This window comes from Maylandia zebra, linkage group LG11 (genome assembly GCF_041146795.1).
Source record: "Maylandia zebra isolate NMK-2024a linkage group LG11, Mzebra_GT3a, whole genome shotgun sequence".
Lineage (NCBI taxonomy): Eukaryota > Metazoa > Chordata > Actinopteri > Cichliformes > Cichlidae > Maylandia > Maylandia zebra.
The window spans coordinates 12962716-12989453 of record NC_135177.1 but is presented as its reverse complement, the minus strand read 5'-3'; the positions used below and the strand labels follow the sequence as shown (position 1 = coordinate 12989453).

Sequence of the window (26738 nt, the reverse complement as noted above, 5' to 3'; positions counted from 1 at the left end):
GTAGAGAAGAATAGTGATCCACAGGAACTAGTCCATCTACCAAACTTTCTTTGTTAAAGTCCATCAGCCCTCTGTCTGACTCATTCTCATTGATGGAGAGTGTTTAATAGAGGGTAGTGATGCATCTCCTGAATAATCATCTATTGTAAACTGAAACACAACTGCAAATACTTGTATGAGCCATACAATATAGTTCCTACATCCTGCATCTTTATGGCCAGTACCTTCATGAGTCTGTTGAGGTGCAAGTATTAGTTATATTGATGATATTAGCTCTGAATTAATTTTGGATGACAAATACAGTTATTTATTGTATGTACTGTTATTGTAGGGCCTTGAGGTGACTGTTGTTTGTGATTTGGTAAATAAAATTTAATTTAATTTTTACACATTAAAGTCAGCATTAATGGAAAAAAAAGAAAACACCGAAAACAAAATCTTGAATCTCGACTTCTGAACTCCTTAGTGTGTGCCCAGCAAGTCTCAGTTTAAGTTAAAGGACTTTCGTTATCTATGTCTATATAACTGACAACCCATACACCATCACATGGTTAAATAGTCAAACCACAATTTTAAGCCCACTCCATTTTTTTCTTGGAAACTCTAAACAGAAATCTTTTCTTTCCTCGATTTTTCTTTTTTTTCTCCAAGATGTGAATGGGTGCAAGAGGAAAGCCCCGCCCGCCTCGGGTGTGACAGGAGCCAATGGTAACGCACCGTGCGCCGTGGAAGGACGTCACAGCACCATCAGCAGTCGTCCTAGTGGGACGGCCGTGCTGCTCTGCTTGGCTTGCAGTCTCTGCTGCACTCCTGTTATTGTGTATGTGTGTATGAGAGAAAGAGAGAGAAACACCACTTGAATACTTTACACTACTCGAGAAATTCGCGGAGGAACGAATCTGTGGATTTGACGACAAGAGAGAAGAATGAGCTGAATGGAGAGACGTGTTATTTTTAAAGGTAGAGGGTAGAGTCTCTGGTTGCCTGTACTTCCAACCAGCGTTGAAGCTCGCTGAGCTAACAGGCTAACCGGGAATGTTTTCAGAAACTAGCTAGCTAGTTAGTTAGCCGGCTAGCTAGCATTGTAGTCTGGAGCAATGCGCCGTGTAGATTTAACAGCCACACCGATACTCGTATCTTTGTGTGCAGTTTGTGAGGGAACTGTGGCAGTGTCTCGAAGTGTAGGTTTGTGTAAACGTCCAGAGCTCAAGTGGCCGCTCGGCTTTAATTTCCAGTAGGGACAATAGTTGTAGCTGTCCAGGCAACAAGTCGGAAATACATCACAGCTTTAACGTTGAGTTTGTACTTTGTGCGGTGCTGTGTTTGTTTGTCGCTGACTTGAAATCGACACTCTGTGTGACAACGATGGCGCATGGCTTAGTGAAGGTGGCATTACACAGAGGCAACTAGGGTGCGTCTTGAGATGCCCGAATTTGAGAGCACCGGGTCACTCTCCTCTATAGGAAAACCTGCTGTCAGCTAGTCGATACCACTATTGACGAGGAGACGAGGTGGATGAACTTTATAAATCGCCCACATGCGTTGGATCAGTTCTCGGACTTGTGAAAGGCATCTGAAGCAGGAGGGAGACGTGAACGCACAGCCCTTGCAGCCCGGGGGAAGATGGCGGAACGCTCCCGCTGGAGGTGGTGAAACCAAAACTTTGGGACTTCTTGGATTCAGCGCCGCATATCTCATCCCAAACTGTAGGACACATGCAGGCCAAAAAACGCTACTTAATCCTGTTCTCCACCGGCGCGTGTCTCATACTGTTGTTTTGTTTAGGGGGGATACAAGTCCCCCTGTCCAGACGGGGTCCCAGCCGGCCTCATGACCGCAGACTCTCCGGTTATGGCCCCGGGGCGCGATGGCGTCACATGTCGGGGTACCTGCAGCCTTTCAGCTCCTGGGAGCAGGACCGGAGCGATGATCTCACTGAACACATATCTCCCAGGCAGAAGAGGGACGCTAACTCGGGCCTTTACACGGGAAAACGCTGCAGAATGGAGTCCTGCTTTGACTTCTCACTGTGTGAGAGGAATGGCTTTAAAGTTTACGTATACCCCCAACAAAAAGGGGAAAAACTTTCAGAGAGTTATCAGAACATATTGTCCTCTATCGAAGGCTCCAGGTTCTACACATCTGACCCAGGGCAGGCATGCCTGTTTGTCCTGAGTTTGGACACTCTGGATCGGGACCAGCTCTCGCCCCAGTATGTACACAACCTGAAAGCAAAAATCCAGAGCCTCCCTCTGTGGAATGGAGGCAAAAACCACATCATCTTTAATTTATATTCTGGCACGTGGCCGGACTACACAGAGGACCTTGGCTTTGACATTGGCCTTGCCATGTTGGCCAAAGCCAGCATCAGCACAGAGAACTTTCGGCCTGACTTTGACGTTTCAATCCCTCTTTTCTCCAAAGACCACCCAAGGACAGGTGGGGAAAAGGGCTATCTGAAATACAACACAATCCCCCCTTATAGAAAGTACATGCTTGTTTTTAAGGGGAAAAGGTACCTAACTGGAATAGGTTCGGACACTAGGAATGCTTTATATCATATTCATAACTCAGAGGATGTAGTCCTCCTCACCACCTGTAAGCATGGGAAGGACTGGCAGAAGCACAAGGATGCACGCTGTAACAAAGACAATGCAGAATATGACAAGTAAGTACTTCACAACTATCTTCCGGTTAGCTGTACTGCAAGAGTCTAGGTCTGTCTTGCCACTAATTTTTGTCAGTATGGTGTTTTTAACTAGTTGAGTGAAGCTTGTATGTGTGACTGTAATAATGACAAAACAGGTGGTGTCATGTGTTAAAGGTTTTGTCAGCACACTTGTTTGCTCCTGACTGAAACTTTTTTTTTTCAGGTTTGTGTCCGGTCAGCTCATTGAGTTGTACATAAAATTGGCAAATACCAGTGATATTTCTTGTTGAATTTCCCAGTGTTGTATAAATTAAACTATTCCTATTGTTAAGTAAGGAGACCCGAGCCTGGGCTGTCAAAAAGATAAGGTGTCATTACATTAAGTGCATCTAATGTCCAAATGTTGGCACGGTTTGATATGTCACTTTTAAATATTCTTTATGCCATATCATTTTATTTACTAAGGTATGCATCACGAGGCACAGATAAGTAGCTTTAATGTCAAACACAAGAACTGCTGTATTCAGGTGATATTCCCATTGATCTAGGATTTGTTATTATTTTTCTTGATAACTGGTCCTCTGACTTTCCTGATAGTGTCTGACAGATGTCATGCTCTCTACATGACACACAAATAAAAGTTTTATAATGAAACAGGCACATAATACTCAGTGTAACTAGTCTCTACCTTGTACTCAGATCGGTTTGCCCGGTCCCACAACTAAGCCACACTGTATTCTGTACTCAAATGTGATGAGTAAACTGGCGTCTGTCTCCCAGCTTTGGCCAGTGGGATTCATTTCGTGTCCCCTCAGACCATGCTATGTTGTTATTGGTGACTGTATGGCGCTGGGTGTTTGACTGTGGCTCTTTGGAGTGGATTAGTAGGGACAAAGCGCTGGTGCCAGCAAGGGGAAGCCACTCTGGTCTCTGTTTGCTCAGTCATTTCCCAGACAAACCCAACTGCATCAGCCAGGAATGCCCTGGCCCCAACCCGTGTCCTGCGTGACCCCTGCCGTTGTTTGGGGTTCAACTCTTTGTTGGTGTGAGTTGCTTGTTTGGGGGATCCTCCTTTCTATAGTTTGTGAAGGAATCAGCTCTGAAACCTGGCTGCTCCAACAATATGACTGAGGGGTTTTCTTGGATCTCATTTGTTTACCATTAAACCTCACAGGATTCGCCTTTAATGTTTGACTTGGTTGGAAAATAACACCAAAGCTCTTCTACACACCCAGCCAATAAAAATAATAATCCTCATATCAGACCATAGACTTAAACTATCTGCTCTCTCTGCCACGATTTACCAGCTCAGTGCTTGATGCCAAGTGCTGCCAGGGTGTGCTTTTACACAGTGAGATGGGTGGCATCAGAGCTATAACCCAAAGGAAAAATTAATCCTCCTGTCATTAAGTACACTGGGGGTGAAACGGGCTTGGAGTATCTCTTGCCCTTGGCTTCTTAGCTGCATTGCATGGTTAAAGTGTGTTTGGTACCTCCTCAGTTAACAAGCTTTAGCTTGGTGCTAAGTCCAATGCACAATTCTGTAATATTTGACGAAAAACATGTACTAACACCAGGGTTAGTTTGCCCTGGCAGCTGCCTAACATTGAGTCTTTAAAAGTTCCTTACCTTTAAGCTGGTGTTTCTATATTTATTATCAAACAAATATAAACAAGTAAATATCTTTGCTTTATTTTAAAGTCATCTATCTGAATACTTCACAGTGACAGGGTATGCTACAGAAGCTAGGAGTATGGGTAAAACACCTAAGAAGTGTTTCAAGAGAAGTTTCCAACACTTCAGATTTAAAAAAAAAAAAAATATATAAATCTTGTCACGTAAAATGGAAAGCGATCAATAGCAAGGAAAAACATGGGTCACCACTGAGGTCGTTTTTGCTTTTTGTTATGTAATTATTTTCACTGCAAAAAGGGAAAGACAAAAATTAAACCCTGCAGGTTTAAATAGTGAGGATCAGACACTGCAGTTTACTGAAGAAAAGAACATATGTGGGTGTTATTTTTCTTCCTTGGTGCATACATGGACCACCAAGGTCGGCTACATCTCAAACAGGATGTAATCTGGTCTTTTTAGACAATTGCTTTTTGGTGATCAGATCAGCTGTCAGAGATTAAAGGCATCACTGCTGGTTGTCATTTTATTTTTCCTTCACATTGATGTCTGTGAGGCAGCTTTTGTGACTCTTGTCACTAAGGCAGAGTAACCTCTATGCAGTGCCTTCACAGAGCAGAACTGGCAGATTGTGTAGTCTCACCAAACCTTGTGTTGTCATCGTTTATAGACCCGTTTGCCTTAACTTTGCACTATATCATGCTGCAGCATGACTGCTGTGGCTTGCTGGCTGGCTGCTGAGTTTGTGAGCCATGAATGAATCTACATAAATGCCCGGTATTACTAACAATTGAATTAAAATTGTTTCTAACTTATCTTAAAAAATAGATAAAGTAAATGAATATCCTTATCAAAAAATGGTGAAGGAGGTTGGCCAAAACTAGGTCAACAATGTACATGGAAAGACCAACAGCTTGCACCCTGCAGGACTCCACTTTTGTCTAGTTTATTGCAACATAAAAACTGTAACATTTCAGGCACACCTGCTCTCAGCTTAGCTGACACAATAAATTTCCAGAATTGGAGTCTTGCAGTTTGTGAGCTGCTATGTGTGTCTGTTTTTTTTCCATGTACATTTTTGACATAAAGAGAGTGACCAAGAAGACCTGTGATAAGAGAAATGCAGACAGCATTGTTTGCACCCCATTTGTTCCCACCTCTTGCTCTCAAGTTCAGAATACAGTTGGTCTCATTAACATCAGGTAAACTAGGGTAAGTTGATAAACGCTAAAATTAATTTCATCGTTTTCATATCACTAGATTGCCTGACAGAATATTACAGGTTAATGATGGCAGCTGAACTGTGTCATTAGCTCAATGAAATCTGATGACAAAAAAAGAACATTTGAGTAACTCCTGCATGGAAAAGTTTTTCATCATTTATGTTTCATTATTATTCAATTTTATAGAGAAAGCAGAGAAAACTGTGCATTTTGCAGCTTCATGTTCATTTTTAAAAGAGGTTTGTTTGGGTTCTTATTGAAAAAACAAACAAACATAATTTTTATATAATCATGTCAACAAGAAAAACTGCATTCTTGTGAAAAGCTAACCACACCTTTACAGTTTTCATTAGGATTTAAGAGTGTAAGTAGCAGCTAGGTGCTGCTAATGAAATGCACTTGACACTTGACTTGAGCACGTCTATTGGTCTGTTACCATGTTAAATGTTAAAGTTCATGACCGCATAATTAGAAGAATACTGAAAAGGTCTGGAAGGGTTTCTAGAAGGAAAAAGCCTGTTCTCTCTAAAAAGATCATGACAAAACAGCTTAGGTTTGCAAAGTTGCATCTAAAAGAACCATTACACTTCTGGAATAATGTCCTTTGCACATATGAGACAGTGCCATGTTTGTCAAAAACCAAACAGAGCATATCAGCACAAACACCCCATACCAACTGTCAAGTAGAGTGGTGGAGGCGTGATGATTTGGGCTTGTTTTGCAATGGGACCATTGAGTTGAGAACCAAAATGTTCCAGGGTTCAGTTATGAGACTGAACCTTGGCCAAAATTGGGTTTATCAGAATGGCTGCAATCAAAGTGCAGTCTTCAACTTGATTGAAATGCTGTGGTTGGAACCTTAAGAGAGCTGTGCATAAACAATGCCAGGAAACCTCAATGAACTGAAACAGCACTGTAAAGATGAGTGGGCAAAAATTCCCCCTTTGTCAGACGGCAGGCTAGTGCTAAACGTTGCTCTACAAGCTACTAAATCATGAGGTGTACTTTGCTTTCATAGGCATCTATGCAGTTCTTTGAAAAACTTTCTTTTACACATATCTGTATAACATTGTTCCTTCCCCAGATTTTCTTCTCATCACCTTGTTATGTAATGAGATGACCAGTACCAGATCAAATCACTTCTGCTATTCCCTTACTGATTGACTACTGTGGTTTGAGGCTGAATAATCCACTTGGAAGTGTTTGACATATTTATAAGAACATGCAGACGCCATATTGTGGGTAGCTTTCAACAAGACGTTTTTCCTGTTTCTCTTATCGTACTGGTCTTAATTAATTGCTCTTTGACTTCTAGTATCTTTTACAGGGATGATTAAAAACTCCCTGAAAGCTAAGCTATTTTCAGATATTAATAATACCTAGAACTGCTGTGTACACCATTCTGGCATTCCTGGCTTTCCAAATGAGTTAGTCTTGATGGAGTCAAAGATGTAGATGGGACAGTAGTTAAGGAAGGTTTTTGCCAAGAAGATAAATATTTGTTTCTGGTCATGATTCAGCTCTCTAAATGAAAAAATGTCTCTGACTTGTACAGGGATGTAAACAACACACTAGCTGGAGTAAGCTGCTTGGAGGATGTTACAAATTGGGAAAATGTTAAACGGGTTGAGCTTTTAAATATATCTCACTGGATTAAGCAGCTGTTTGTCAGACAGGAGGCTTTAAACTCATCTTAAGACATTAACCAATTTGTTAACATGTTAAATAATTAAATAAATGCAGGTGCTCCACATGGCATCAGCTCATTATGTTCAAGTACAAATCAGACGCGAAGACTAATGCACGTTTGCCCCATCTTTAGTTAGCTGAGCTCTCTGTGAAGGTTGGTGTGTGATTGTGAATGAGTTGCACTATCCTGTTATGCAGCTCTATGGGTCAGACAGTGCAGTCTGTGGTCTAACTGGGTGGAAGTAATAGTTTCTGTGCCTGGCTGTGGCTCTTTGTGCAACAAATCCCTTTTATCCTCTCCCACTGACAACAAGGAAGTTGTGACAGACCAAATGCAGCCTCTCATCATAATTACCATGTAATGGTCATGTCATTTTTTTGTGTTGCAGTTCAGACTTTATGTTTCAGAAGTTTGATTGATGTGGATATTTTGATGTGCCATGTCTGCATATCACATGCACAATTTAAGTGCATCCTTTTCTGTCTTTTGCTTCTGTCATGATTATTGCTTGTGCAGTTCTCTTGATGAGGCAGACGTGCACATCAGCACTGGCTGTCAAGATGATTTGGCACTGCTTACAGTAAATGGAAAAAAATCACGTCAGGAGATTTGTTGGATTTTTTTTATTTGTCAAAGATCTTTTGCTGAAAACAATGGATTAGCTCCAAGTTACGCTTTTTCTCTTGGCTACCTGATTACGCTCAGCTCGTTTGAATAACAAACAAAGCGGAGTTGTTGACGTTTTTTGTTGTTGTTGTTTTTTTTAAATAAATCTTCTGTTATATAGCCCGTCCCTGTCTTCATAGTATACTTAGTAAGGGCTTACTAAGTATACTATGAAGACAGGGACACAATTTTGCTTGTGTATCTGTGATGTGTTTTTTGGGTTTTTTTTTTGCTGTTTATAGCCAGTGAGAGTCAACTTTTGCCCCCCTCTTCAACACATTGTCCCTTTCATATCTGCACTCAGCCACTGTTTACAAGCTTGTAATGCAGCCAAAGGAGAGAAGAGAAGATGCAGCAGGAGGCAGGTCAGATGCAATTTTAACCTCAAACTGAAAGCCTGCTCACAGCTTGTTTCCAATTAAGAGGCCCTGCCAAGCGCGGGAGTATGAGCAGGACTGTGTGAAAGATGCGGGGAGAGTCACAAAGGAGTGGGAAACAAGCTGAGAGGAAGTTCAGGGGGGAGAGAGAAATGGGAACACAAAGAGAACAAATAGTGACAGTCTGAGAGGCTAAAATACTGGTGGTGTAAAGTAAAAAAAGAAGAGTGAGAAAGGAAGAAAAAACTGCATGCCAGCTACCCAGCATTGAGAGGTGAGTGCAATAGCTGGCTGGATGCTGACGTTGTTCTACTAGGTGTATTTATAGACTTGCAGGGTTTTAATCCTCAGTACTGGCCAAAGCCCCTAGCAGAGGGCTGCGAGCCAACTTGATGCAGGCTTTACTGAGCTTGGGGAAAATGATAATTATTGCGGGAGGAAAGTTGATTTCTGAGTTCCTGTACGTTATCTATAAATTCCCCTTTTCACCATGTTGTCTACCATTTCAACTCATTAGGTCACGTGTTTTTCTTTTTTCTCCTCCGCAACTACACTGGCTCCTGTGTACTTGTTCAGAATTTGTTTTTTAGTCGTATTTGTGAAGAGTGCTTCTAACTAAGCACATCTAAAAGCTAGATTGCGCTGTGGTGTTAATAGGTCACAAAATGAACTTTAGTTAAACATTGCTAAAATGGAAGAGATTAATGAGTCATTCCTAAATTAAAAAGCTCACACAAATGTGCTCCTTTGCTTCGCAGCTAATATGAGGGACCCATAGCCTGTATGGCTACGGTGAGGTAGATATTGTATAAGCATAGAATGTGCCTGAGATCTCTGATCTCTGAGAAAGATGGTTACAAACAGCACTAGATAGATAGATAGATAGATAGATAGATATATTAATAAAAGAATTGCACTGAACAAAGTCGTAGCTAAAGTAGAAGCTAAAGACCTCAGTGGAAAGCTCACTTTACACACACACACACAGACAAAAAACATAAAACTAGACACCTAACAGCAGCCAAGTGGTGCTTTGCTGCCCGTGTTCGGTTTGTGTGTCAGGACTCTTAATCTGCTTGTAGCTGGATTGAAAAATGGTAGTTTTATAATGTTGTTGGTGAATGAGGGTCAGAGTTGCTCAGAGAAACTTGTAGCCGATTGTATTGTTTTTGTGCTAAAATGCGTACATAACTGTGAAAAGCCGTTTGACAGCTTTGTGCTGAAAATGCAGGACATTGTGTTGTGTGGGGATGTCTGTTCATATGTAGAGAGTACAGCAGGCGGGACATTTGCACATGTGTCAGAAATTGTCCACGAAACATTTGGACCTGCTATAAAGGGCTGAATGATGCTCCAGGAAGCAAAGGAGGCTGGCGAGCCACAAAACCACACTGCACAGATTATGTTTATTTTTGATTGACACTGGTGTAGAAATAACACTCACATTGACCATTCCAAAATTGTGTGGTAGTGTTTGAAATTGTTTTTCTGATTGGGAGGTTTGTGTGAGAAATTTATGGTGTATTTTGTGGAGCAGGTCAGATTCCTACAGACACCAACATAGTGACTGTATTTGAACTATTGAGACAAATAGCCATATATAAGCTATGAGCTTTTCTCAAGAGAATAGTATAGTGTATTACAGCACTGAAGTGGTTGTTGGAATACATTTTGCAGTATTTATGTAACTCTTGTACATTGTGTTCCCAGTATAACTTGTTAAACTATGTTACCAGTTTCTCACTTAAAAGTTGTATAATTTCAGCTGTTGCTTAGTTGTTCCGCTTGGCTGTTCATTTCCAAATATACCATAATGCAGAATCCCACTGAGGAAAATGCTACCAGCAGCAGTTACTGACAGCATTGAGCTGAGATGAGCTCTTCTGAATGCTGTGATTGAAAACTACTCTCATATCTTTGTCTGCCGATCTTCATCTTTCAGAGTGATGACAGACGGTAGAGCAGGAAATGTGTCAGTGTGACGCACTGAGCTTGTGCCTCCGTTCTCCTTTTATCTTTATCTCTACAGTTTTCCCACCACATTTTACCGCATCAGTTTGGCTCCTTTGAATGTAGAATTTTGGTGATATTTGGAAGCTGATTTTTTTTGTTTATTTATTTATTTATTGTAAACTTCTTTTATCATGAGAAAAAAGGTTGGTTAGATTGTTGGTTTAAAATATGCCTTGTGTCAGCCACAAGGCATTTGTAGTAGGGCTGCACGATTTTGCATAAAATGAGAATCACGATTTTTTGGCTTAGAATTGAGATCACGATTCTCTCACGATTTTCTTTTCCAGTATAAATATTTATTGCACTTATTAACTGCACATCAACTTCGTAACAGTTGAGACTGAACATAAAAACAATAAATAAACATAAAAACAACAAATGTCTCACGTTTTGTTGTTGCCGCAAAATGTTGTACTGCTTGAAATTCCGTCTCCACCGTTGTTCGGCGCTGCGTGTATAGAGCAGGTAGTGCAACAATAGAAAAATAGTTGCGGGACGGCACTGTGTAGCGTTTGTCTAGGGTGTTGATCATTTTCCTAAATCCCTCGTTTTGCACAGTGTTGATGGGAGCCATATCTTTGGTCAGGTGCCTGCGGGAGTTCGACGGGTATAGGGAAGCGCTGTATAAGGTTCCCGTTATTGATGTTTGGGTGGTTGACCGGGACGGATTTTCTCCTGTCACTTTCTCGTCATCCCTGACGTGCTCTCCGTTGTTTTTTCCCTGCTAATTTTAGCATCACAAGGCACAGCTTCTGTATCACGTGGTATAAGGCTCCGCCCTTGTCATTTGTTGAGCAGGAAGAGTGAGCGCTTGTTTTCATGCAGAGTACGTCCCGGATCAAAATGCGGTACAATCGTCGTCTTTTTTTTTTTGTTTTGTTTTAATCGTTGTCATTTGGAAATGAGATCGCACATAAGTATGAATCGAGATCGCGATTTTCTAACGATTAATCGTGCAGCCCTAATTTGTAGTGAGGATTCATTTGGCTTATAAACTCTCTATTATAAAAAAATTCGAAGGCTTTTGTTGACTTTCGGGTTCCACCAGCCTTATGAGGCGATGGGCTCAACTAAATGGATAATAAAGGTTTCTTTAGGTGCTACAAATAAGAAGCTGCTTATTATATTTGTAAAGCTCATGGGAAGTGATGGCTATCTCCTGAACAGATGATGCATCCTATGATTGTGTGTGTATTTTCAATATGACCTGACACAACTATGAAAACAAGATCACCGGTAGTTATGGTTTAATTATTGCAAGGATGGTCTCATTCTGTCTTGTAATATAAATCCAGTACACCTCTTTTCCTTTCACTGGTGAGCTTTTGCCTCATTTTAGTTTAGCTTGAGCCAGGATAACAGTTATGTTACTACTGTTAATGAGTAATTGTTTTACATAAATGGAATTTAATTATGACTAAGATAATCATAATTAGGATTTTTGTAATAACCATGCAGACCCTAGTGTCCGTGTACCAGACAGTTGTGACTCTCACAAAGTGCAGTGTTGAGTTTGAAATTGTTCTGATTAGCCGTCCCGGAGTTAATGAAAAGCTGCCATTGCTTGGCATGTAAAAAGGAACAACGCACAACTTCAGGACTAACCAGGCTATTAGTGGATCGCAGACGGCTGACAAAAATTTTTTGTGGCAGCTGCATCGAAGACAGCCACCTCCTGTTCAGTGTTGGCTTATACATATTATGTAATATGTATAGACTCAAGTGTAGTGTTGCTGTATGGTTGCACCTTAATGTTGGCAGCTTAGATCAGTGAATCGGTATCTCTGCTGATTCAACTTTTTTGGTGACAAATAACTCCAGTCAATCACTCATGCTGCAGTGTGCGGTACTTTTAAAGAAACACTACCAGGCTATAATGTGACCAACATTCTTACTCTACATAATAGTCATATAGAAATTACCAAACTGATTCTGTCTGGTGAGTAAAGACAGGTTCAGGGGTTAACCTATTGAGTTTACTCTCGGCATCACCAGTTAGTCAAGCCGATGCCCTGTGCAGAAAGTCCTTTGACTTTCTGCTGCTCTATTCTATCTATAACGTGACAGATATTTATTATATAGACAATGCTAAATCTGTGTTTATGTACTGTTAACATCTCATCACCAGTCATTCACTACTGCCACTAGTTAGTGTTGCGAAATCGATCAATGTAGAGCAGTGAGACAAACCACGGAGGCCTCAGAAAAGTGCAATCAAACGGTGAGTTTATTAGCAGCCAGGAGAAAACATCAGCCTATGTCTTCTGACAAAAATACATATGGAGAACACTTATAAAGCTGTGGGGTATACGCCCCCCCCCCATGGCGTCAATTACGGATTAAAATAGGGTCCAGACATTAGTCACAGTTAATGGTACATCTTGTACATCTTTAATGGCTATAAACAGACATAGAACTTCTCTTTTCTATAACACCTTCCATACAAGGTAATAAACTTCAAGCCCTCAGGGTCTCTGGAGCTAATTATTGACTCTGGTCATCTGTTGCCAAGTAGAGTAAAATATAGTGAGACACCAAATCAGTTAAGGCCTCAGGCCTGACACATTCCTAGATTATATGTGTTATATGTATTGTAAGCATGCATGCAATCATCCTTCTATGTTCTAGTTTCCCTCAGCATGTATCACCTGGACAGTCACACCAGTGAAGCTTAAGACCCTCAATGAACCGAACATCAACTCGAAATAAGCACAAATATGCAATGTGTATGAAATACTTCTGACCGTACCTGTTTAAAAAAAAAAAAAAAAAAAAAGTTAACATAATGGAAGGATCCTTAACTAAACATCCTCAATAAGCAACTTTAATGCTATATCAATACTGTGAGAAATATTATTAAATGGAATAATGCTATAAAGAATGTTATTAATGCAATTATAATGATGCAGATTATATGGCAGCAATAAAAGAATTTCTGTATCTCCACATTAGTTAGTTCAAGTTTAAGTTACCATTGAACGACTGAGTGAAACCTAAATTAAAAACAGTGAAAATATGGCAAATTATGTGATGACTGGTGGCCTAGTCTTGTATACTTGAACATTTGTTGATATGTTTGCACTAGTTTCCCCTTCTCCCTCCCTTTCTCTTTTGCACTCTTTGTCCAATTCAAATTCAAATATGCTTTATTTGCTTGAATAGGTTTTAGCCACACTCTCACCCTCTTTTGAGGCCAGTTGTTCAGGACAGAGGGCAGTGCTATTTATTTTCCATGCTTCTCCTCTAGCTTGGCTCCAGTCCTGACAGGTTGATATATGTCTTATCCTTGGCAGCCATGTGCAGGTGATGTATTCTCCTTGTAATACTGGGAATAAGGAAAGGAATTTACACAACCTATAGTATGGACAAAAATTAGGGGTGCTGCCAAACCAGCTTGGATCTGAGAGGGTTGGGAAGAAAATGCAGTCATTCCTGTATGGTGATGGAGACGAAAAGCATGAGATTTGTGAAGGGTCAGTTTGCTAAAGCTGCTGCTAAACTAGGGTGCGGAAAGGTGATATGTGGTCTACCTCAAACCCAGTCTGTGCTCTGCTTTGTGCAAGGTAAAATGCTCTTAACATAGAATAGGACAGAAGATTTGGTATAAATATTTGATAGCATGCTTTAGCAAAGTCATGTGAACTGCTGCTGGTAGAGCATTTAAGGACAAAGATGTAACTTAATGGAACTGAGTCATCGTTCAGGCAGCCAGTGTTTGCGTGACCCATGAGATACATTAGAGTCCTTTCGCTTAGATAACCTGCTTGGCCGGCACGATGAGAGCTTTCCAAATTATCCCTTATGTACAGTGAAATATGTTGAGAGAGCTACATGAAGAATTAAGCTCCACTCTCCACCAGTGCCAGTTAAATCCTATGGGATTTTAATCCTTCTGTCAGTATGAAGAGGAGACCTGCAAAGCCCACAGATATGAAGTCCCTCATTGTCTGTGACATTTGGCTTGGCGTCACTATATGTATATATATATATATATATATATATATATATATATATATATATATATATATATATATATATATATATATATATATATATATATAATAAATAAAAAATTTTGTTTTTTTTTCTCAGTTTGTGTTATTTCTGTAAGGGAGGAGAGGATTCATAATTTTTTTTTTTTTTAAAAGTGTGTTTTGGGGGAAGTGGCAGGCGTAGTATGATGATTGGCATTGTCCTTGTATTTTCTCAAAAGTACTTTGGCTGTGGATCATTGTCACCATGTGAGGCCATGTTGTGCTGTTTAAATGTAACCAAAAATTGGCAGCATTGAAAAATCAACAGCCACCATGTTGTGGCGCTTTGCTAGGAGTGACTTGGATCATCAGATACAAGTGGCACACAAACACGCAGAGATATGCTATCTCTCGCTGTCCTCTCTGGACTCCATTTTGTCAGATAAGGGCTGTAGCTTGGCACGGTGAGAGAAAGGGGAACTTGTAGCACACCTGATGATAACCCAGAGTAAGTGATACTCTTCAGTGGAATGATGGCCCTATTCTACTCATCCTTTGTTGAAATTCTTAACAGATTAAGTGCGTTTTAGACTTAAAAATCACGTAAATCGTATCAACCTTTAGCAAGATTAAAAGCATAGTTTGCTGATAGCGACTCAAGGGTACAGTTTTAAAAAACAAAACAAAAAAACAAAACAAAACACTTTGTGTATTACAACAAAAGAGGATATTTTGCTATGATTGAGACCAAAATGATGACTCTGATTTTGGTTCTGTATGCTGAGCTGCACACATTTTCTTTCTCTCTTGCTTGTGAAATCTGTGACTTTCCCCTGCGAGGTCATAACCAGGGAGTGAGACAGGAAGCGTTGTCTTTGATCTTTCCCGCTGTTTAAACTAATTACCTGCTTGCACCAGCAAACACTGCTGGCCATGGAATTCATTAACAGATGATGAAGCTTTGTTCTGGGCAAGTGTGTCTGCAAGTATGTACAGGAAATCAGCTGCATCAGACTTTGTGTGCATTGTGCATTTTCCTCCCAAAAAACAGGCTAAATTGTCATTGTGTGTAATGTTGCTAAAACAGTAATGAGGATTTAGGTATTTCTAGCCTTGTCTTATTAAATAAAAGGTGCTGAGTATAACATGTTGTGACAGTAGTTTAAGTGACTCATGGTAATTACAAACCTTGTTAGCTCACCTTGTGCTCATTTTTGACCACCGTTTGAACCTTAAATGTGTGTCACGTCGTAATTTTGGTTTATTTTCTTGTTTCCTTTAAAGGTACATAAATAATTGTTTTTAGGATATTTGATAGAAAACATGCCAGCTAATGTTAAGCTCTTAACTTTGCACTATAGATTTGTGAATAACGCTCATAATCCTTCAGTTTTACCTCAGTGTATGAAAACACTTGAGCTTGTATACTGGTTGTAGGTTGTTTTTTTTTTGTTTGTTTTTTTATTGAAAGTTTTGTAATTATGACAGTCATCCACATGAAAAAACACAAAAACAGCAAAAAAAACCCCCAAAAAACAACCAAACAAACAAACATAATACGCACTGACAATAACATAATGGCACAGTGAAACCCTCAGATCTGCCCGGTCTGGGGGAGCTCCCCTCCACCTCTTTACAGGTCCCATGTCGTCAGGTTTTTGCTACTGTCCACGCAGCACTTTACAGTCCATCCCTGATGATATTCGGAAGGGTATTTCCAGTCTCTTTTATCAGCTGCCTTCTAAAAAACAGTGACCACGTCCTTAGCAGGCCTTCCTTCTTCCAGTAGTGGCGTGAAAATACTTAGTGAAGCTCTGGTTATATAACCCGCCACCCATCATCCCACATTACCACCTTCAACAAATCTCTCCCACTTCCTCCAGTTTTTATGAAATTGGTCCATTTTGAGGTTCAAAAAAAAAAGTACGTTTTTCCATTCTATATATTTCCTCCATTATTCCTATCCAATCTTTCTTTGTTGGGGGGCTCTTTCTCCAGCCACCTCCTGGTAAGCGCTTTTTTGCCCACTCCCAACAGGATGTTTATCAAATATTTGTCCTTTAAGGAGGCTGCTGATGGGATATTGCCCAAACACACAGTACAGAAATCCAAATTTAATTTGAGACTAGTCACCAAGTAAATTGATTTGACCACTTCACTCCAGTATGGTTGGATTATTGGGCATTTCCAAAATATATGAAAATGATCTGCCATGTTTTCCCCACAGTTTCTCCAGCAGAATAACTATCTGTCAGTTGGTTGTAGGTCTAATAAAAAAAATAGTACTAACCAAATTAGTAATGAGGATTTGAGTAGTGACCTAATCCTAGGAGTAGGGGAGAGAGCGTCATCCCAGCATGGTAGAAAGTACGGAGTGCTGTCAAACCAGCTTGGTTCTAAAAGGTTTGGTGCATGGAGGAAAAGAAGCAGAAATGGAAATGAAATGCAGCTATCCCCCCCCCCTAATGTTTGCTAAAGCTGCTGCTGTACTGGGGTTCAGATATGTGCTCTCTCTCTCTCGTCCACCTCAAAGCCCATCTGTGCTTTGCTTTCTGCAAACTCCACTGCTGCCTGCTGTTGTAAATTATTTGATTCTGATCTGAAGTTTTGAGCAATTCCCAATGGATTCCTGTCGTTCATTTTTCAGAGAGCAGCTGGATGTTAGTACTGTCAAATGTATGTTTATTTCTTTACTTTCCTGCTAAGTCAAAGTCTCTGCAGGTCATACTCCTAATGACACAATGAACTTTCTGCTTTTACTATTATTGCATCAGTAAAATTTGTGAATCCAACCGTTTAAAATAGTCCTGATTTTTTGTTGTTGTTATAAAAAAAACATTAAACAAAAAAACAAAACAAAAGAGGACTTTAAATGACTCAGTTCCTGTTTTAAATGTAAGTTTGTTAAAAAAAAAAAACCCTCACAAAATTTGCATGTTTGTACATTTAATGAGTCTGTTGTACAGTGTCACCTCACAGAAAAAGAAACCCTTAGAAAAAGAAACCGTTCGATTTGGCAGCAGACTCGCAACCAGCTCTTCTTCATGTTTCAGTTTGAAGAGCGTTGCCAGTGTGCTAGCCAAGTGCCAGAAATTTCAGCTAGTTGCTGCAATTTTATGTGTCCCCTGGGATAAACTGCAGTATTTTTCACTTTACCCATCATCATTAGTACTACCGCCACCCTGTAATCTCTCTTTCTGTCACTGAGGCAATGGGGCTTCTCTTTGCACTGTGGTCTCGTAATTGTGAGGTAATCATCTTTTCCCTCTTGAGAGCTAAAAGACTGTGTTTACACTTGGTGGGATTTTTTTGGCGGCTCGACTTGGTGAGATGCTAATTTACACTCTCAGCAGCAGAATGAAGCTGCTCTTCTGATTACTTGACACTGGCTTCACACACTCAGCCATTCTTTACCTAGCGAGCGTTTGAGGCTGGATGCCATCAGCAGATTGGATAAAGAAAACTCCTTTCTCTTTTTTTCTTTGATTGTGTCACCAAAATTAAAAAATTTGTTTTCTCACTTAGGTTTAGTAGTGCCTGTCCCCTTCTGTTTTATTTGTAGTTAAATTTTGAGATATCTGTTTCTGAGGTATTCAGGTGGGTTGAACACTTTTCAATAGCGCTATTTCTACTTTTAAAGAAATGCTTCCTGTGGATACTGTTGATTGCACTCCTGGGGTTCCAATCCCCCAAAACTATGCATTTTCACATAATACTCACAAATAATCACAGCACACTCACACATTAGCATAATGAAAAGCTGCAAGAAATGTCTGTTTCTGTGTCTTAAAGCATACACTTTTGCCCTAAAATAAATAAGTCATGCCCATACACATTCATACATGCACACACCTACATACATGGCCCTGTGTTTCAGCTCTTGCCTTACCCCTCAGATATTGTCCAAAATCACACCCACACACAAACAAATAAAGAATGTTTCAAAAACAAACTCCTCAGTCTCAGCATCCAGGCTTTATCTAAATCCCTCTCTCAGCGTGATGAATGTTGGCTCAGATCAGACACAGCCCACAAGTCCATTTGACGGTGCATTGATCTCATAGTTGGTTCATATCATTCCATAGTCTGAATTAAGATTGGCATTACCAATCCCTTTTCTCCCTGTCATGGCTATTATCTTGGCAGCTGTACTAGTAAAGGGACCGGCTGCCTATGAATTTAAGACCATTTCCATCCTTAACAAAATGTAGATAAAATGTAGTCAATGTACTGATAGATTTAAACACATTAAATCAAATATAATCACTTAATTTCAACCTACTTTTAGTCACTTATTATGCTCTCTTCCATTGTTCTTCATATCCATCTTTGCATATGTTATTCTACTCTTTCCTCACATAATCCCATCTTTCATCACTCCCCCTCTCAGTTCCTATCCATTCATCACCCTGTGTGTGTTTTCCTGTTTCCTTCGTCCCCTCCCTCCACCTCTGTGTCATTCAATCCCCCTCTCCATCATTATCTGCCCTCTTGCACTTCCATCTCTTCTTGCAGCCATCCTCTCTACTTGGCCCAGGAACAGAGACATTCCTGACCTGGACTTATCTCTCTTGCAGAACAGCTCCTGTTCCTGCACCACCAGATAGGCTTTGTGTCCTACACATGCCTGTTGCTGGCTGTTTGACACCCTTCCTTGAAGCATGGAGGCTGCTTAGATTAATCTGTTCAACTTCCACATTTGTTCTTAATGGGACACACTTAAAGCTCTGTGGATGTCTTGCTTTGGCTTTTACCAAAGCCATGTTATTAGTTGATCAGTAAGCTTCTCAGCTTAAAGTGCAAGTGCTTATTAAGATCAAGAAATACTCTTTATCTCTTAGTGCAGGCCAGGGTTTTAATAGTTTTGCAATTTTCATTAGTTTTTATTTTTATTTAGTTTTGACTTCTGATTTTCAATTTTATATCAGTTTTAATTAGTATTTACCAATTGTTTGCTAGTTTAGTTTTTATTTTTTGAAAATCCTTAGTTTCAGTTTAGTTTTGATTAGTTTCAGTTATAGTTTTAGTTGTGTTTGCAATAATTAAGTCTAACAAAATCCCAGTTCCATCATATTAGTCATGCTCTTCTGCTTATCCTTGGGTATGTTGCTATTCCAGCTACCATACGCTAACCCTGGACAGGTCGCCTGTCTGTTGCAGGGCTAACACGCAGAGACAGACAACTCACATTCCCACCTATGGGTTCTTTAAATAAATAAATAAAGGCAGATGAACAACCACTGATACCAGGCAACTATAAAATGTATATCTTGGCCCCAATGAGACTATTAACTCTCGCAGCACCAGGTGTTCGTAATTTTGGTTCAAGTGAATTGATAAACTTTTTGAAGGCAGTTGACTCACACAGTTGTATCCCCGTCCTGTTGTCTCGGGATGCATCACGCTGCCTTGCCTGGGGTTAGCTTCTGTTTTCTGGGGATGAGGGTTGAGTGTGCTCCCTTACCTTCTCAAGGTAAGCTAGGTTAGCCTCCTTGTGTGAGCTTTTCAAGTGCACTTTAAGGTTTGTGGGATTTTTTTTTTCCCTTTAGAAATGTCCCTTGTTAGATTTTGTATTGTTGATTGTCATTTATGCTTAGAAATATTTAACCATATATGCTTAGAGGTGTATAATCATTTGTAGATTGAAAGAATGTCTCATGCTAGGAGGTCTGTAACAACTCTGTGTAGCATGAAGAGGGGAGTGCGTTCACTCCTCTACAGAGTGTTCTGGTATAGATTACACACCTCCTAGGAGAGGTCGTATCTTCTCTTGTTGATATATGGTATAGCAAACACACGTATATCTCTTTAAGTATAAGAGCCTTTTGTTCAGATGGACCCGCTAGACTCTTCACAGGGTCACATCTTGACCTCACACAAATCACACACACACACACACACACACACACACACACACACACACACACACACACACACACACACACACACACACACACACAGTATTCTTTTTTCACATGTATACCTATGTAAGATGTTATATGCTAATGACCCTATGCATATTCATGTAACCACAATAAAAGGAGTGCTATGGGGAACCTGGCTGAGAGTCTGACGGAGGTCAAGTGGTGGAACGACACTTGGCTCCAGGCAGGTCTCCCTCATGCATGAGTAACATGAAGAACTTTGCCTACTTCGGGTCTTGCTTGCTGTGTAATTATATTGTCCTCAACGTTCCAGTGAATAGGTTCAAGCTACAAACCTATCATCCCTCATAATTTGTCTCTTTCCACTACAAGACACTTGCTTTATCCAAAACACAGTCATATTCAAAGTAATCCCAAATTGGACTCTGGCGCTTTCTCCCGACTTTTCCTGACATGATTCTGCGCGTGGACGGAGCAGCAACACAGACGACTCGACTAACGTACTGGCCACCTGCTGGCATAATTAGACAGCAAGAAAAAAATCTGTAAACTAAACTTCATTTTCACCCTTGACTATTGTATGACACGCACACATCAATGAAAACTAGACACATTTTTGCTATAAATTCAGTTAATTTTAGTTAGTTTTGTGAACACTCATTACAGTTTTAGTTAGTTTTCCTTTTTTTTGTTTTTATTTTTATTTCTGTTAACGAAAATGTTTTTTCACTTCTAGTTTTCGTTATTTCGTTAGTTTTCGTTAACGATAACAACCTTGGTGCAGGCTATAAAAAAAGTCCTTAAAGATTATACTGTAATACTCAGGTCTAATTTAATGTTTGGAAATACACACCAGAGCCAGCATAAATGTATATTACTCTCAGTGATCCTTATTGCTAGAGACGTTAGACCCTCCATGGTCATTGTAGTCAAGTAATTTGACCCTAACGACTGATCCAACATCTTTATGTTGCCTGACTTTACAAGCCAGTCCTGACATTCCATCACTAATGGCTGTTCCATTAACAACAGTCATTTCATTATCTCCAAGAGTCCCTTGTTCTGGTTATGGTATCCAGAGAGCACTTCAAAGCATCGTACTCATCAGCCTCGTCAAGCTGATGGATGGCTGATTAGAGATGTGGGAGACGCTTTTGCCAAAATAAATCAGCAGCTCTTTTAAGATCCAAGCATTTTTATTTGGATGGATGTTTTGAAAAAATCAGTTTGATTTGGTCAGTGTGCATGGATGTTGAGTGTAATTGTACAAACCTACGGGTGTGCATAGCAGCATTTGAGCAGATCAAAGGTTTTTGTGTTTAGGTTTTCCTGTTTAGTGAGGGCTTAAGATGGATAGAGACTGAGAAGGGGCACAAGAAAAAGAAGAGTGATAGAAGACTCAAAGCATAGTAATTGGGTAAATTAACCTGAGGTCATGTAATGTGGTGGAGCTTTAGACCCCCCTCTGTGTGTCTGTAAATTTTTTATAAAGCTGTCTTGAACTCATTAACCAGAGCAAGATGAGTGAATCCAAGGCGCCTTGAGGAAATGAGTAAAGGCTTTGTTTTTGAAAAAGCCATATTGGTTCTAACATTCTCTCTGCTCCATTGACTCGGGCTTGAGCACACAGTCCTTGTTAAACTCCATTAAGCACCAATGGTAATTCTTGTACCGCTGGAAAACTGTCCTCTTGTCTAATAAAGTGTAACAACCATAAATTTTTCAATGGAAAAAATACATTCAGCAATCCAGCTACCTACAATATGTTTATGCAATCCTGTTTTCTTATTAAAAATAAATGATCATTTCCCATAACGTAAATTACTGTGCTGATGTGGGAAACAGTTGTGTTAGACTTTCGGTGAAAGAAAGTCTAGCACAGCCAAGTCTAGGTGACATTGTAAATGTGTAGTTTATTTCAATTAGATTTTTTTTCCTTTACCCCTGAAGCTCTATTGCCGTCCGATTCTTCTTTTTTCCGTGGACCCAGTATTAGGTCCCCATCCTTGCTCGAGGCACCAATGCTTCAAAAAAAGTTTCTCATTTATCATGGCTGCAGCTAAAAACGGTCAAGATTAACTACCCTATTAAATGCAAGATAGTGCAGGGAATCTCATTCATAACAGTCTTAGACATTAATCAGTCATGTTTCATCCTCAGGCCAATGGAGTATTTTAAGCTTTAAGTTGTTCTCTTTAGTTATTCTGGCCAATAACTTGTGTGTCCCCTAGTGTTGAAGTTCTTGGTTGTGTTGCATTACTGGAATGGATTTCACAGTTTAACTAATATTCAGATATATAAACACAGAATAAATTTGTGTAGGCTCAGTCTTGCTTTGGTTGGTGTGCAAGTTTTTCCAAGCTCTAATAAAATCTTGAAGACATGCTACCACAGATTCCAGTATATAGACTGCAAAATACCCTCATGCAAGTTTGATGCTATTAGTCCCATATTCAAAGCATCTGTTTGAATGCTTTGTAGAGATAAACGGTCAGTTAATGATTTTTCCCATACACGAAAAATCACTACGTATATGTAAATTCATATTACATTAGATGCAAGTCTTTCAATAAGAGTGAGTGTTTGTTTTTTTTTGGGTTTTTTTTCTCTCAATTTCTCCAAAAGTGATCCCCTCTTAGGCCCATCACTGTGTGGTGTACACGTCTACTTCCTCGTGTGCAGTCTTGTCAAGAAACAAAACAGCGGAGTCTAAGATGGTCCATTTGTTCAACTATTGAAGTTGCTCCGATGTGTGTTGATCTTAAAATTAGGCTTTATGTGTTTGTCTGTGACAGTCTTGCCATGGGTGGCTCTGGCTGTGCGGGGCTTGGATCTAGTGTTCAGTTGTCAGCTGCAGTTTATCCTTCTTTTCCTTTATCTTCTGATGACACTCACTTTCACTCATTGCCTTTCAGGCTCAAATTCCTCGGGCTCAGAGAAATGGTCCTGGCAACAGCCAAATGTCTATCAACCTAGTCCAACTGTGACAGAAAAGAGAAGGCGTAAAATTAGATATGAAGTTAGTATTGGTACTGTGGGGTGGGAGAGCAGCACAGTCGTATAGCTGCCTTCTCGTTTCAGTTCATGCAATTTCTCCTTTGTTGTGGAGACAATTGTTAAATCAGTTTCTACTTTAACCGATGTCTACTTTAACGTTCTTTCTCCCACTGGCTCCTGGGCCATTAAATGGGAGTTTTTGTTTAAAAAAAGAAAGAAAAAAGAAGCAAATGTAATTTCTTAGTATAGTGCTAGTTTAATCCAGAGAAATGTATCTAAATATCTAGAGGTTTAAGATAAATCTATAGAAGTAGTAGTACTCACCCCTGTCACTGCTGGAAGTAGTGCGATGATCAGCTGCTCCTAAGACTGTGTCAAAATAAATAGTTTGTATGCAGACGGGTTTCATTTTAGCATCTGGTTAAATCAGTTATGCTTTATGCTTTCCCTACATAAAACAAACAGACGCTAGATCGTTCTTTTTCAAATTTAAAGATCTCAACAGGCATGAAGCTTTTTTGGCATTTTAATAATTGCATATATATAGCGCTTTTCAGGGCCCTCAAAGCGCTTTACAATTCCACTATTCATTCCCTCTCACTTTCACACACTGGTGGAGGCGAGCTACAGTTGTACCCACAGCTGCCCTGGGGCAGACTGACAGAAGCGAGGCTGCCATATCGCACCGTCGCCCCTCTGGCCATCACCAGTAAGAGGTAGGTAAAGTGTCTTGCCCAAGGAAACAACGACCGAGACTGTCCGAGCCGGGGCTCGAACCGGCAACCTTCCGGTTACAGGACGAACTGCCAACTCTTTGAGCCATGATCGCCCATAATGTGATAATGCTAACTGTAACTGACTGAAAATACATTTTAGTCAGTTTGCTACAGGTGAATGAATTTGTGGAAACACCATCACTGATCCTAAAAGAGCAATAAGCTGGTTAACCAACATGACCAGCAATATAATTTATTTTTTTAAAACTAGCCCCAGGCCATCAGATCATTGATGATGATGAACCTTGTTACTGATTTTCTCTTTTTAAGAACTTGAGCCAGAGTTTACAGATACTACAACAAAGTCACGCAGATAAAAACTGGTGCTCTGCCAAAATCTTCAGAATTTCTGTTCTCATCTGACAGCAGTTGGTTTGATCAAAGAGCATATTGTACACAGATCTAGTGTTATATATAACTGCCCTACTGTTACTATACTTTAGAATTTTTTCTCTGCTTTATATAACAAATTACTGCATGTACAGTGGCATTTGTCATTGGCATGCCTTGATCTTGGCATTGCCAGTAGATAAAAACCCACTTCTGTTGGTTTGTAAGCTTAAAAAACAAACAAACCAAAAACCCAAATGACCAAATGAAGTTCGATATGTATTCATTCCTTTCCAAATTTATTTTGAATTTGGCATAATTAAACCAACTGATGGTTCAGTATATCCAAAATCTAGGTTACAGAAATTGTGTTGTTGCCCAGCTATGAAAAGGTCCTTGGTTATTTTATGAGTAAATTCATCCTGCTTCACCTAACCTATCTGTATCAATCTAACAATACCTCTTCTGAAAATTCATGAAATCAAATATTTGTTGTTGTGTAAATGTATACTGTGTAGAGGATTAAGAGAACCAACAATTACATAAATTAAAGGAAACTGCTCTGTAGTTCCTGGTAGTCATGCTGGTGGAACCAATATCAGCACATTGAAATGCCACGTCAATGGCTCTTTTGATTGCAGCCCTCTCTGTGAGTTATGTGGATAATGTGTGTGGTCTCTTGCATGGATTATGGGAGACAAACACTTTGGCTCTTCTTCCAAGTCTCCTCCGGCACTTGACAAAGTGTGCTATGCATTTCTTTTTCACACCATCCGTTCTGGTTGCTAGGAGACTGGTTGATGTTCATTCTTGACCCAGCTCACTTCTTGTTATTCATTTCTCTTTCTGAATCATTCTTGTTCCTTAACTCTAATACTAAAAATTATTTTTTAAATTATATTCAAAAATTAATAGACTTATGTAAAGAGGCATAACAGAAGGTCACAGCATTGAAACTGATGTTTTGCCATTTTACTGCCAAGTCTTTTTCCTTTTCTTTTTTCCTTTTTGTTTTCCTCAGTGAGAAAGTTTGGACATTTGTCAGAACTGGACTAGTTATGTATTAATATCAAGTAAAGTGTCGAAATGATGAGGCCGCATTAGTGCGTTTCTCTCATCTCTTCTTTTGCACATGGAGGAGAGTGTTTGCACCTAAACTGAGGCTTGATCGGTCTACTTTCTTCCTGTCAATTGAAACTATGCACTGATTATTGGCAAATAACAGGATTCCACCTTTATGTGCCATTCTGGCCTTGAACCTCAAATATTAATGTAAAATGATTTCACATAAGTAAACAAACACCTCATAATATTTTCACTGGAATCTGTGTACAGTGTGTCCTAGATTTGCTTTTCTTCTTGCATAACACTTGTCATCACTGTATCTTGGTAAGCCAGTGTATGCCGTTTAAAAATACAGTTACTTATTTTCCTTTAAAAGTGATACAAGGATGCTTATTTGCACAGCATAGCATAGCAGGCCAATAGGGGTTGGTCCCTACTGATGGAATTTCCAGCTGAGTTCAGTGACCTGTGAAAGATGGCAATTAGTTAAACGCACAAACACAAAAGAGAAACGATGTTGACGAACTATGGAAGAAAGCAGAGGTGGGACCAAGTCATTGTTTTGCAAGTCTCAAGTAAGTCTCAAGTCTTTATCCTCAAGTCTCAAGTCAAGTCTCAAGTAATGTCAGGCAAGTCAGAGTCGAGTCTCAAGTCACTGGTGTAAAAGTCCAAGTAAAGTCACAAGTCTGAAACTTTGAATTTCAAGTCCTTTCGAGTCTTTAAAAAAAAACAAACGAAAAAATAATGTTGCAGTTATATGCTAAATGTAAATATTAGACCATGTAATTTTAAAATCTGTGTTTTTCTCAACACATGACAAAATAGTGAACTTAGAAAATATACACAAATTGTGAAATTGCACCTCTTTAAAATGCAGCTCAATTAAACCTAGCTCCTAGAATAATTTTCACCGACAGTTCTGAGATAAGCTGCATGTTATTCTTGGATGCGGTTGTAGGACCGGCTTTAAAATCGCATGACAAAAATATCATACACATTAAAAAAAACTGTATCACCAACGTAGCCTGGACAACATTTGCTAGTTAGATGAAGTCAGCTATCTCATCGTAGCATATTTATATGCATATTTATAATTATACGGTTCTTGGAGTGAGTGCATACACTCATGAAGTTTAGTAACTTCAGGTCACTGCAACAAGCCCAGGTACAGTTTACCGACGGATGGGTGCAGGACCTTGAAATGCACCGTGTAGAAAGTAAAGACCATCGTACGTATCATAAGTTTACCAGTCTCACAAATTGTCGTCATAAATACACATTCCTTAACCGTTTATTAATAGGACCTTTGAGCTCAACGGTAATTAATTAGTAGTGGAAATAATTTCTGGTAGCATCACAGAAATGTAGCAGTGACAATAATATTGTATGCTGTAATCGTACTGGACAATTAGTGATACAAAAAACCTGTTTTATCCTGTGAATAAAAGTATATGTTTTTG

General features: G+C 39.7%; 1 protein-coding gene across 1 annotated transcript in view; it reads left to right on the top strand.

The window, feature by feature from the left end:
- The first annotated feature begins 737 nt into the window (after positions 1-737).
- LOC101479111 (exostosin-1b) overlaps positions 738-26738 on the top strand; it is a 45869-nt gene continuing 19868 nt past the window's right edge. Inside the window, exon 1 of the mRNA XM_004568076.5 lies at positions 738-2668. Within this exon, the coding sequence (XP_004568133.2) occupies positions 1716-2668 (953 nt within the window). The 5' untranslated portion in view covers positions 738-1715. The remainder of the gene's footprint in view (positions 2669-26738) is intronic.